General features: G+C 46.9%; 1 protein-coding gene across 1 annotated transcript; it reads left to right on the top strand.

Annotated features, from left to right (window-relative positions):
• Positions 1-1,069: 1,069 nt before the first annotated feature.
• Positions 1,070-3,681, top strand: CD93 (CD93 molecule). The gene has a single exon (XM_034764075.1). The coding sequence runs from the start codon at positions 1,265-1,267 to the stop codon at positions 3,155-3,157; it is 1,893 nt and encodes a 630-aa protein (XP_034619966.1). The 5' UTR covers positions 1,070-1,264; the 3' UTR covers positions 3,158-3,681.
• The last annotated feature ends 9,311 nt before the right edge of the window (positions 3,682-12,992 follow it).

Below are 12,992 nucleotides of genomic sequence, written 5' to 3'. Positions count from 1 at the left end.
TGTTAGTCTGTATCCGCAAAAAGAACAGGAGTACTTGTGGCACCTTAGAGACTAACAAATTTATTAGAGCATAAGCTTTCGTGGACTACAGCCCACTTCTTCGGATGCATCCGAAGAAGTGGGCTGTAGTCCACGAAAGCTTATGCTCTAATAAATTTGTTAGTCTCTAAGGTGCCACAAGTACTCCTGTTCTTTTTGCGGATACAGACTAACATGGCTGCTACTCTGAAACCTGTCAGTATCAATTGTGCTTTGTGTAAAAGTTGCTAGCCCCAGAAAAAGGGACCTTTGGGCCCCTGAAGGCTTGTGCATTTTTAATGCATTTGTTCATCCAGTAAAATTTATCACAGTAACTACTTTGCCCTTTCTTTAAGGTTCCTATTGATTTCACTAGATTTGGATCAAGCTGCAACTGAATTCATGATACAACTGATCACTGATCTTCTGTAAATTCTCCAAAACCATTAACTTGGACTATCATTGGGCTGGTGCTCGAAAGTCCCCAGAGTAAGCAGCTGCAGTTCAGTGCTTTTCTTCTGTTTGAAGTGACTGGTTCTGGACAACGGATTACTGACTAAGTGGGCTGCATTTAGAAAACTCCCCACTGTAGACTGAGTTGGATTGGTGTCCTTAAACAACTTGGCTTAGTGCATGGAGCTCAGACATTCTCACGACCCAATCCCTATTTAAGGACTTTTCCATCTATTTAAAGTGCAAGAATGAAGGGGAAAAAAGTGCTTGAAATTAATTGTGTGGATGACATATATGCACCAAGTATTCCATTTCTTCTAGAAGATGAAATGTTAACTATGCTTAGGATCATAATCAGAGATTCCATGCCTTTTTTTCTTCTCTCCAATAGATACTGGAAAACTAGAACTCCCTATTGGGGGTTACAAAAAGTCACTGACGCGTAAGTAGTTTAAGTCCTTTAAAAATAAAACAAGAAAGCAGCATTCCAACAAGTTTCTCATACAAGGGGAGGGGAGCACTGGGCCAAAATAAAGAAAGCCCTTTAATGGTAAATCTTTTTTTAAACTTGCATTACACCACTTCGCTTAAAGGAAGGTGAAGAAAAGCAGTTGAATATCTTGATTGTTATCCACAAACCACGAGGATGAAGCCACCAGTAACTAAAATACAGGAAATTCTAGTCTCCGGTGATAAATAAGAGTCACAACAGCACAGGATGCATGCAGGGCAGCTCCTTGGGCCACAGGGATCTGAAAGGCAAACAGCTTCAGCTCTTTTGTTCTAACATCTGATGTGTGTCCCCTGCAGGTCCCATCTGTGCATCTGGTGCCTGGGACAGCAACAGCACCGATCCTGCCGCTCTCTGCCAGACCAGACCAAAGCAAGCATGGGAATTGCCCTTTTCTACCTAGGCCAGGTGTTACTTTGGGGGGTGCCCTCATGGGCCAGTGAGGAGGCAGAGGCCCTGTGCGCCCAGACCGCCTGCTACACCATCCACTGGGGCAAGCACAATTGGATGGATGCCCAGGAGAAGTGCAAGAGCAACGGAGGCAACCTGGTGACCATGAAGAGCCAGGAAGAGGCCTTGCATGTCCAGGATCTGCTAGCCAAGATGCCCAGAAGGGAAGCCGGGCCAGAGGGGCAGGTGAGGCTTTGGATCGGGCTCCATCGGGAGAAGGGCAAGTGTTACCAGCAGCACCAGCGGCTCAAGGGCTTCAGCTGGGCCTCGGGAGGGGAGGAGACCGACTACGCCAGCTGGCTCCGGGAGCCCCGAGAGACTTGCACGGGCCGGCGCTGCGTGAGCCTGCACTGGAACCCCACCGCCCCCGGCTCTTCGTGGCTGGGCTGGGCCGACGGGCCCTGCAACGTCTCCTCCGCCAGGCCCCAGGGCTACCTCTGCAAGTTCAGCTTCCAGGGCATGTGCCGCCAGCTGGCGCTGGCCGGGCCCGGCAGCGTCACCTACACCACCCCCTTCGGCTTGGACAGCGCCTCCCTGGCGGCCGTGCCCTTCGGCTCCCAGGCCGCGGTGTCGTGCCAAGGCCAGGCGCCGGGACCCTTCCTGGTGTGCAGGGCGCAGGCGGGTGGCGGGTTCGAGTGGAGCAGCCCGGGCCCCCTGTGCGCCTCGCCCCGCTACGGCTGCGCCTACAGCAACGGGGGCTGCCAGCACCAGTGCCTGGAGCTGGCGGGCGGCTCTTTCCGCTGCGCCTGCCACGCGGGCTACCTGCTGGGCGGGGACCTGCTGTCCTGCTCGCCCGTGGACTACTGCAGCGCCCAGCCGTGCCGGGGGCCGGCCGAGTGCCTGGGCCGGCCGGGGCGCTTCGAGTGCCGCTGCCCCGCGGGCTACGAGCTGGCTGGGGACCAGGTGAGCTGCGCGGACGTGGACGAGTGCTTGGGGGAGCCCTGCCAGGGCGGCTGCGTCAACACGGCGGGGAGCTTCGCTTGCACCTGCCCGCCGGGCTACGAGCCCGCGGGGCCCGGCGGCCGCCGGTGCCGGGACGTGGATGAGTGCGCCCAGGGCGCGCCCTGCGCCCAGCTCTGCACCAACACGCCGGGCTCCTTCCTCTGCGCCTGCCGGCCGGGCTACCAGCGGGACAGCGACGGGGCCGGCTGCCGGGACGTGGACGAGTGCCTGGGGGAGCCCTGCCAGGAGCGCTGCGTCAACCAGCCCGGCAGCTACCAGTGCCTCTGCCCGCCGGGCTGGGCGCTGGCCCCCAACGGCGTCTCCTGCCTCTCGGGCTCCAGCCCCACCACCCCCGGCAGCGCGGCCCCGTCCCTGCGCCCCCCAGGAGAAGAGGAGCCGGCGGCTGGGGGTGGACACCCGCCGGGCACCCACCCTGCTACCGAGAGCCCAGCCCCGCGCTCTGATCCAACTATCCGAGCCCAGCCAGGCGGAGCAGAGCCCAGCACCCTCCAGCCAGCTGCCGTCAGCAGCGCGGCAGGGCCTGGGGAACCCATGATGAAACCCGACGCTGACCAGGCCACCGATGGCCCCAAACTGCTCCTGTACTATATCCTGGGCAGCGTGGTGGTTATCCTGCTGCTGATGGCTTTTGCCCTGGGCTTGCTCATCTATAGGAAGAGGAAAGCCAAGAAGGAAAAGAAGAAAGCCAGGAGTGCCACAGACAACTACTGCTGGGTGCTTGAGCAGGCAGAGAAAAAAGCAGTAGACAATGACTACAGGTAAAGGCAGGAGTCTGCAGAGAGGGTAACCCGCTTGCAGGGATTAGGGTAGCATCAGGGTTCTCTGGAGAGAGGGAACACTAAACTAAGGGTAATTGTGTGCAGCAGAGAATATTTCCCATATGATGTAAAACGATGCTTTCATTATGTGACTTAACTTTTGTTTTCACATTAGAACCTGGGGTTTGGCATTGTCTAAGTGTCAGAGGAACAGCCAGTCTGCCACTTAGATCAAGATCCCCATACTGTTCCCACTGAAATCAGTATCAAAACTCCCACTGATTTTAATAGGACAAGGATTAGGCCCAGAGTGATATGTTGCTTTTGAAAAATAAAAGCAATCACACCGAAGAGCTCATTGGAACTTTCAAAAAGTTAAACATCTTTACAATCAGAATAATCATGGCCCTGATCTTGCAAACACTTGTGTACGTGACAGGTTTCAGAGTGGTACCCGTGTTAGTCTGTATCAGCAGAAACAATGAGGAGTCCTTGTGGCACCTTAAAGACTAACAAATTTATTTGGGCATAAACTTTCGTGGGCTAAAACCCACTTCATCAGATGGATGGAGTGGAAAATACAGTAGGCAGGTATAAATACACAGCACATGAAAAGATGGGAGTTGCCTTACCAAGTGGGGGGGGGGGTCAGTGCTAATGAGCCAATTGAATTAAGGTGGAAGTGGGCTATTCTCAACAGTTGACAAGAAGGTGAGAGTATCAGCAGGGGAAAATTAGTTTTTGTAGTGACCCATCCACTCCCAGTCTTTATTCAGGCCTGATTTGATGGTGTCCAGGTGAGAAAGCGTAAGAGGATGCAAGATCAAGAAGTTAGGAAAAGGTATTTGAGGAGGAGTTGCCCATCTATTGTCACTTAGGATAGAAAATAATCCCCTTTTTCAAAACACAGTAATATCAGAACCCAAACCATGCCTGTTTTCCAGTTTTGCCATTTACTTCAATGGAGTAGCACCATGCCTATACAGAGTACAAAAGGTGCTAAAGAGGAATATGGATCTGGTTATAAGGGTACATATTTTTCCTGAAATACCCACCACCTTTATATTCTTGCAGCTTTTCTTGTATACTTGAGGCCACATTGGCCAGAAATGTGAACTTAACACAAAAGAGTTAGCTGTGAGCCTCACAGCTACATCCTGTTCTTTTTAGTGTGTGGAGGAAAACCCTTTCCTGCTGTTTTTCTTCTCCAGTTATCCATTGTACAAATCAAGAAAACAGGAAAATGTAGCTTCTAGCAGCTGTAAATGTTTTGAATAGTTTGTATATGCTTCCATTTCTCTGGACAGTAGTTGAAAGAAGCAGTGTACTCATCCCTGCTTTGTTGGGATGACCTGCAGAAAATTCATACCATTTCTTTGTTATGACACCAATAATCTAGTCAAGTATTTAAGCACGTGAGTAACTTTAAGCATCTTTGTAATCCCAACAATAGGACTAAAATTAAAGTTATGCATGTGTTTAAATGCTGTGCTGGGTCAGGGCCTGTATGAACAGTCACACCAACAAACTTTAAGATTCTGAGATTATTAGCTTTGCTTTGTGTCATTTTCAAAATGTTTATAATCCTCAGTCTTTCCCCATTCATTTTATGGGGGAGGGTTTCCAGGTGTTTCCACGTTCACTCTGTTCACCCAAAATGAATGGGAAACGAGAAAGTATAGGTGTGAAATCATAAAGCCAGTGTAAAATCTCACATATTCAGAAAGGTTAATCCATAATCCTGAGTTTTTAGTACTATATAAATGTTGTGTATTCTGGTGTGTCTCACAGGATTATGAGTAAAAAATTCTAATCAGTTAAGGTCACCAAAAAACATTGATTTGCTGTGTATGGAGGTTTAGCTTTAACTGCCCCTCATCTTACCTTGAGGCCAGTTTCATCTCAGTGGAATTACACCAGTGATGAATTCAGCCCTCACTTGCTTTTTGCCATGAATCAGTTTTCTTGATTCAGGTCTCAATGCAAAGCCGATTGAAGTCAGTGGAAAGACTCCCATAGATTTCATTGGGCTATGGATCAAGCCTTGAAGTGAGTAGGAATGGCAAAGAAACAGATGATGACATCTAAATGAAGAGTCAGGAGATCCTAAATGTTAATGTGGGCTCTGTATGTATTTGCTCTGTGGCACTGGGCAAGTATCTTCAGTTTCCTCACCTGGAAATGGGGAATAATAGTGTTTTCCTGGTAACCTCATGTGGGCATTGCGAGGACTGATTTGCTAACACGTGTGAAATGCTTTAAACACAGCAAGTGCTTTGTATGTGTTATTATATTCCTGTTATGCCGGGGTTGTATGCACAGACCTTCTCAGTGCTAATGGGAATTACCAGTGCTTAAAGTGCACCAGGTTTAAACACGTTACAGGCCCAGGAAATACAATTGCTAAGAAGCCAGCCAGCTTGCTGAGATGCTCAGATTTTTAGTACCACCTGAGGAACATCCTTCTTGTTGGCGGCTTTCCCCATTTGCCCACCTTTGGTGAAGAGCAGCTAATATGAGCAGCTGGAGAAAGCAGACAAGAGTCTTCTCCTCTTTCCCTTAGCAACCCAGTACCAATCTCACAGGATGCACAAGGGGAGCGGAAAGACTCCAGCAGTTCAGAGCAGCTCTGATCCTTCCTTCCCCCGCCCCTCCTGTGAACAATGGGACAGCTCCTCCCCATCCCAACACCACCAGGCCTGGGAAAGGATACAAGAGGCTCTCACTGCAGCACCTCCCTCTCCTTTCCTCCAGACCGGGGTGAAGAATTCCAGGAGATGCAGGAGGAACAGAGGTGAGGCTGGATGGGCAGAACTACTGGGGGAAGGCAGATGTGGGAAGATAAGACCTCCCCACTTTTTCAGATCCTTTTAATCACTGGTAATTCCATGCGGCTGCCCACATGTTGAAAATAATACATGCCAAAAAATTTCTGTTCATCACAGGTGCATCAATGTTACCTTTGTGTATGATGATATTACAAGTGTTCTCAAACTGTGTTTTCCTTTTTTAACTTTAACATTGTAAATAGCATTACCTCAGTGGATACATTGCGATTCTGATGGAAGCATGTACAAATAAACTCCAAATGAAATGTGTCATTGATGCTTTGAAATAAACATGATGTTAATACTTATTGATGCAATACATGATACATCGTTTTATTTGCGATGTTTCAAATAATTCGCTTAAAACTGCCTCCAAACCAAGCACTTTTTTGTACTAAAACTGACACATTTTTGTTTTTTTAGGAAAGCAGATACCCTGTGTGAAAAATGTCATTTAGTTAAAAAAAAATTGACAGAAACCTAGGTTTTGAGGGAAATTTTTTGAGTAGCTCGCTGATAAATTGTCCTTGCTGGTCAAGATTAAGCAGGGCAGTGCTAGAAAACTATCTGCATTGTCACTGCTATGCTGTACCTGCTCTGTACAGAGAACTTAGGTTTCTGGAGCTGTCAGTCAGGTACCTTTCATCTAATAATGATTTAATATGTATATTAATGAAGTGTTTAGAGGCCTCAGGCAAAATCAGGGCCCTTTTGTTCTAAGCAATGTACAGAGGGGGTAGGGGTCTATTCATGTTGCTCTCACTGCAGGATCAAGGCACAGAACACTAAGTCCTTTAAAACAGCAAAACATTAATCATTTGGGGTTACCAAGATAGATCTGCTCAGCTGATGAAAGATTCATCTAGGAAAAATTGAAACAAGCAAAAATTTGAACGAGCCTCACTGACCAGACCCCTCTAAAGATTCTCATTTCTACAGCTCCCGTGTCGTCCTACCAATCACAGAGGTTTTTGTTAAGTGGTATATAAAAAAAAAGAGGTTTTCTAACAGCAGCTGGACCTTAGATAAATGGGCATTTCCAAAACAGGAAACGCTTTTCTAGATTCATTTTGGCTAGTATCAGTATCTGCCATAGGAAGAGATGACTAAGATTAGGTACCACTGTGATGCGCATAGTCTCAATATCTATACAGGGAAGTGAAATAGGTAGGTCATGCACTCCCGCTACCTAATTTAGGCTGGTGATCTGGGGAAGAAAACAGAAATGTGATTATGTCAGACAGAAGTGCAATATGGTGGAAATGAACTGCTGATTTTGTAGCATAGTCATTGCTGTAACATGGTCAGAAAAGCCTAGTCTGCTACCACTATTATTACTATATTTATTATGATAGTGCCTTGGGCCCAACCAAGATTGTGCTAGGCATTATACAAGCCCAGTGTAATAGCATTCTCGGTCCTGAAGAGCTTATAATCCAAACAGGATGGATAGGGGAAAGAGATACAAAAATCATACTTTGTCCATTCTTTCAGTCAGTCTACATTCAGACCTACCATTTAGTGCCGTGGGATTTCTCAACCAAGAGCCTGAAGTCAATGGAAAGACTTCCACTGATTTCAGTGGCCTTTGGATCAGGCCCATATTAGTTATTTTGGCCCTTACTTGTCACAGGTGCAGTAGGTCGCAAATGAACTGGGACACTGTCCGGGTAAGCCAGGGCATCACACTGCCAGGGGACTGTCAGGCCCTGGGACCAGTGCTGAGATACAAAATCTCCACAAAGATAGTTCTGGGCCTCTGAAGTTTCCCCCAGGATCTGCAGACCCTCTTTTTTCTGTGGGGCAGGGAGTATGGAAAGATTTGGAGGAGAAGGTGCCAAATAACATTCAAATATGATGTACTCTGCAAGGATTAACACCGCTCCCTCACATCTACCGTGTTCCCTAAAGAGTCTCACACTGCAAAAACAAGTTCTTTAAAAATGCCTTTTTTCATTTCCCTTGTAGAAGAGTGACTCACCGGCCAATGCGCCCCCTCATGGCTGGGCATAGCTTAGTAGGCTCTCCTCTGCTGCCACCCCTTGCTGACAGCCACTGTGGCCCTGCCAGCGTCTGCCTCTTCTTAATACTTGACCCTCCAGCCAAGACACATTCAGTCCCTTTCGGGGGTAACAGAGTCCCACAAACTATGGTCCAAAGGGGTCTTCAGCCCATCTCTGGGCTCAATAGTCCGTACACCTCGTATATCAGGGGGACTTTCACAAACTTAGGCCCTCCCTGTACTCTGGGTTCCAGTCTACAGGCCCTGTAACAAGCAACTAAGGTCTGCACCCTCAGCTCCCTTTCTGCTTCCCTAGACTACTTCTTACCTCAGCCTGTTTCTATGCCCTGTTCCCAAGCCTCTTTCTGGGGTCACTCTTCCACAAGCTCTTCTCCCATTCCCAGTCTCCACAGAGGTCTTTCCCGCTACTGTGAAGAGTGACACCTCATAGATGATTCCTCCCTACTGGTTCAATACTCTGTCTCTGAAGCCCCAGCCCTGGGCTGGCTCAGGGGTGTCTCTTACCAAGGCCTATCACAAGAGCTTTCTTCACTCTGGTCCTTACCAGAAGCTCCTATCCCAGAAGAGAATCCCTAAGACTTCTACTGCCCTGGAATCCTTCCTCTATTAGTTACCCTACTTCTACTGGGACTGATCCTTAATTAGGCCTGGCCCATCTTTCTGGTGCAACTGGATCAGCTAATTGCTCTCTGGCTCCAATTAGCTATTTCTATACCAGTGTAGCGTATGTACCCCATCACATACTCTCCCCCTCTAGACTGTGCCCGTTTTCATTATTCTTATCTTTTAGTCATTTCTTGGCATTTGACTCTCTCAGGTCCCTTCAAAGTCAGTAGGTGACCTTCATGCCTAGCCAAGTACATTGCAGTGCTGTTGCCTGATCTTTAGATTGTGTAGTAATTATATCGGTTAGTTAAGAATCCCCAGTTATCACTTTGAGGGTTGTCAGGCGGCCCTTGCCCCAAGATCAGGCCCAGTATTATTCAAATTAATACATTGGTGGGAACCCTGATGTGCACAGTTGCAACACTCACACTATAGGAACTCTTATATTTACAAATATAGTTTATTCATACATTTAGCACAGTCACAAACACCCCAACTCAGTAATGGTAGATAGAGATACTACAGAATGTCCATTTGCACATCCAGATACTCACACCATCTCCTGTAGAACAACCTGAAATGTTAGCCATCATCTTCCTCATCACCATCACCTTCCTCATCATCACCAGTGGCCATCATCCTGGCATCTCCCAAGCAGGGCCAGCTCCAGGCACCAGCATTGCAAGCGGGTGCTTGGGGCGGCAATCTGCAAGAGGCGGCAGTCCGTGTGTTTTTGCCGCTCCAAGCAGTGCGCCGAATTGCCGCCGCGGACGGCGGGGGCAGTCCGTGTGCCGTTAGGGCGGCACGCGCGTTTCCACGGCGGCGGCAATTCGGCAGCAGCTTCTATGTTCAGCTGCCCTCAGCGGCTTCTGTCTTCCGGCTGAAGATAGAAGGTGCCGCCGAATTGCCGCCGCCACCGAAACGCACGTGCTGCCCTAACGGCACACGGACTGCCCCCGCCATCGGCGGTGGCAATTCGGTGTGCTGCCTCAGGCAGCAAAAACAGAGCCAGCCCTGCTCCCAAGGACTACATCTCTCTCTCCTACCGCCCCTAGGCTGGGATGCCACTTTTGTAATATGTTACACTGACACCGTTGTGTTCGATGCATATTCAGTGGGGGATTTTCCCCCCTTCCTTATTTGTATTTCCTCACCTTGCTAATGTTGGAGTGTCCTTTTCCAATAGGTTAGTATATCAATGATCTCAACTTATTATCATATATGTGCATTCGTTACCATGGCCCTTTTGTGGTTAGGATCACATTTGTTATTTCTGTCCTAACCATTTTTTTCAGTTCTTTCCAAGTTCCAAGTTGTGGTGTACTGATAAGTTTAAAAGGGCAGGAACTTAGGAAAGCCCCTATGCCAACCTGCTTAACACATCCTCTATGTTAAAGGTCGCAGCCATATATGGACCTTATGCTTTAGCTCATCACCATCTATCTGGGTGAAAGGTCCCAGACATATGTATGCTAACTTTGCCTTAGTTCACCATACAGGATGTGGCCTCCAGGTCCCTTGTGTTACAAACAAAATATACTCTAATATAGACCTAGAAACCTATTATAATAAAATAATCAAACCCATAAGAAAATAAAAAACTTATAAGAAAAGATATATAGGCAAGCAAGCAGGCTATCCTTAAACGTATCTCATGTACCTGTTATGTACATCAGCCCGTTGCCAGGACACTTCTGCGGTTGAATTATTCTTTTGTGGTCAGAACTTCCCCTTAAACTCTATTTTCCACTCCCCAAATACTTGAGCTGGTTATCTATGCAAAGTTTATCTGTTTAAAGTGTATAGGTCTCAGGCCTTATGCTAACTTGCTGAAGCTAATGTCTTACAGGATACAGGCCTGTAGGTTTCTTGCATTACTGCTGAATATAATGCTGGGCTACAGTGCTACAGGTGACAATGTGACCGAAGGAAGGATCCAGATTGCTAGGAAGACAAGAATGAACTTTTTAAAAAGATGAACCCAGAAAACTTCCCAGGTTAGGAATCTGCTGTTCTCCCGTATGTCTCAGAGGATGCTAGAGACAACAGAGAGATTGTGAGAAGGAATAACAGTCTGACCTCCCTGAATGTGCAGGACTTGAAGCTTTCCTTCTCCATATCCCCAAAAATAGTGGGGCGCAGACAAGTTCAAACACCTGTATCCATTGTAGGTACAATTATACCACAGCCACCACTGTTCCATCTGAAGCATATACCTGTAATGGGGCACTGGTCTTTTATGGCCAGAGGAGGTAGTTTGAGAGGCCAATCACCCTGCTGCGTGTCCTGGGAAGTAAATGCAGCGGTCATTAGAATAAAGGAAGTTGGTTCCTGGGGAACAGTTAATGTCTGGTAGGGGGAAGGTATGGGGAAAACCCAGATTTCTGTTCCTTTAAGGGCCCAGGAGCCTGGAGTCTGGGTGGGGCAAGCTTCCTCTCTCTTCCTGCCAGTCCAGACAGATGGTTGGGGTTATTACACCCAGCTGGGAAGATTAAGGGAGTGGTAGAATGACCTATCCACAATGCTAATTATTTTTCTAAAATGACTTAGGATGGCAGTACGAGAAACAAAAGATGCACAGTACAGGTCCCAGATCCTCACTGGTATAGCGCTCTTGTTTCAATGGTGCTGTGTTAGTTTACATGGCCTCTCCTATTGTAGAAGATGTTTTTCTTCTGCTGTGCTTTTTCTCTTTTTTGCTGTGTTTCTTGGTTTTCCCTTCATGCTATGGCACTGGTGATTAGTGTTTATAGTTGTATGTAGTCACCAGATAATTAAATCAAGTGCAGAACTTCTAGCAATCCCTTTTGGGAGGCACATGGGTGAACTGGATTTCAAATGTTACTTCTCTAAGGCCTGATTCAAACCCCATTGAAGTCAACGGGAGTGTTCCCATTGATGTAAGTAGGTTTTGGATTGAGCATCTAATGATTTGTCTATTTGTTCCTTTTCCCCCAAATGAAATTCCAGAACTGCCTGTTAGCTGAGCAAGATGTCAGTCCTTCATTTCTCTAGGCAACTTCTGTATGTGCTTAAAACCACAATGAAATAGCAGAGCTGTCAACTGATCCACGTTGTAACGCCCTCAATAGAAGAACTAATATAAATTCTAAATAAAAATACAAAAGTAATCTGCCTGGTGGTGTATGAGTCAGAGCTTCTGTCATCATGGATAGGGATCCACCCTCACTCACAGACATCTGCTTTCATATCAAGAGGATTAAAAATGTTTTCATTTGCAGTTACCACCCCGTTCTTCTGCATTTAACCTTTGCTTCTAGCCGGGACAGCTCATTGCCTTGCCATGGGCCCCTGGAGCAAGTTCACTGTTTTTCTGTGATGCTAAACCTCAAGTGTGACTCGAGACCTCTGGAGTGAGTAGAGTGGGAGGAAACTGGGTGACTGTAGAAAATCTACCCCCGAGGGTATGTCTTTCACTGCAGAATTAACTGGAGTGCAGATCCTTGGAGTTATTTCTCTTCTGTTTGTTCGAGGGGAAGCAGCTGCATTGTAAAATTACACTCAAGCTGCTGTGTCCACACTGATGCTGTACTCACTAGTGTGTAGAGCTGGGTGAAATTTTTTGATTGAAACTGTTTTTGGCAAAAAATATGCGGATGTAGCAACATGGAAATACTTCCCCAGTGTATGTTGATTTTGCTGAATTGTTTCAGTCAGGAAAACCTGAACCAATTCCTGAAAACCTAACCGTTTGTTTTGACACTTTCTGAAAGAAGCATTTTGATTTTTCAATTTGAAACGACTTTGTTTTGAAATTTCCTTTTAATTTTATTTTTAAAATGTTTCAAGTTAAAAAAAATCCCTCAAAATCAAAACAAAACATTTCATTGGCTCCCCAAAGTGGTTTTTTTAATTCACCAAAAATTTCAAAAAACTCATTTCAAATCAAACTCAAATCAAAAAGACCCTTCCCCCCCAGAATTTCCAGTCAACTCAAATCAGCTATTTACCCAGCTCTACTAGTGTGGGGGTCTAAGATTTCTGGGGGCCCATTGCACGGTTCTCAGCTGAGCTGCTCTGTGAATTATTTGGCTGTGTATCGTGGGAGAACTTGTCTGTTCTTCCTGGCTACATAGTTGAGAACTCGTTCAAGTAAACCACTTGCGGCTTGGTGCATTTCCATTTTGTCTGTGGCCTCTGTTCTAACCGGTGACAAGGCACGGATCCAGCTTGGAGGAAAGACCTGTACTAAATGTGGGCACTACTGTAGCTGTCACTTGATAGATGGCCCAAGATATAGTGGCAGCTCCTCCTCTATCGTCTGAGTTTTCACAGAGAATGAGAATATACTTTGGCGTCTTATTTTCAGGGATGAGCAATCCATGCTAACGAGTGTGATCATCACGTGGTGTGCATCCATT

This window comes from Trachemys scripta, chromosome 3 (genome assembly GCF_013100865.1).
Source record: "Trachemys scripta elegans isolate TJP31775 chromosome 3, CAS_Tse_1.0, whole genome shotgun sequence".
Taxonomy (NCBI): Eukaryota; Metazoa; Chordata; order Testudines; family Emydidae; genus Trachemys; species Trachemys scripta.
Note: the sequence above shows the minus strand (reverse complement) of the source record. Positions and strands in the feature narration are given on the sequence as shown.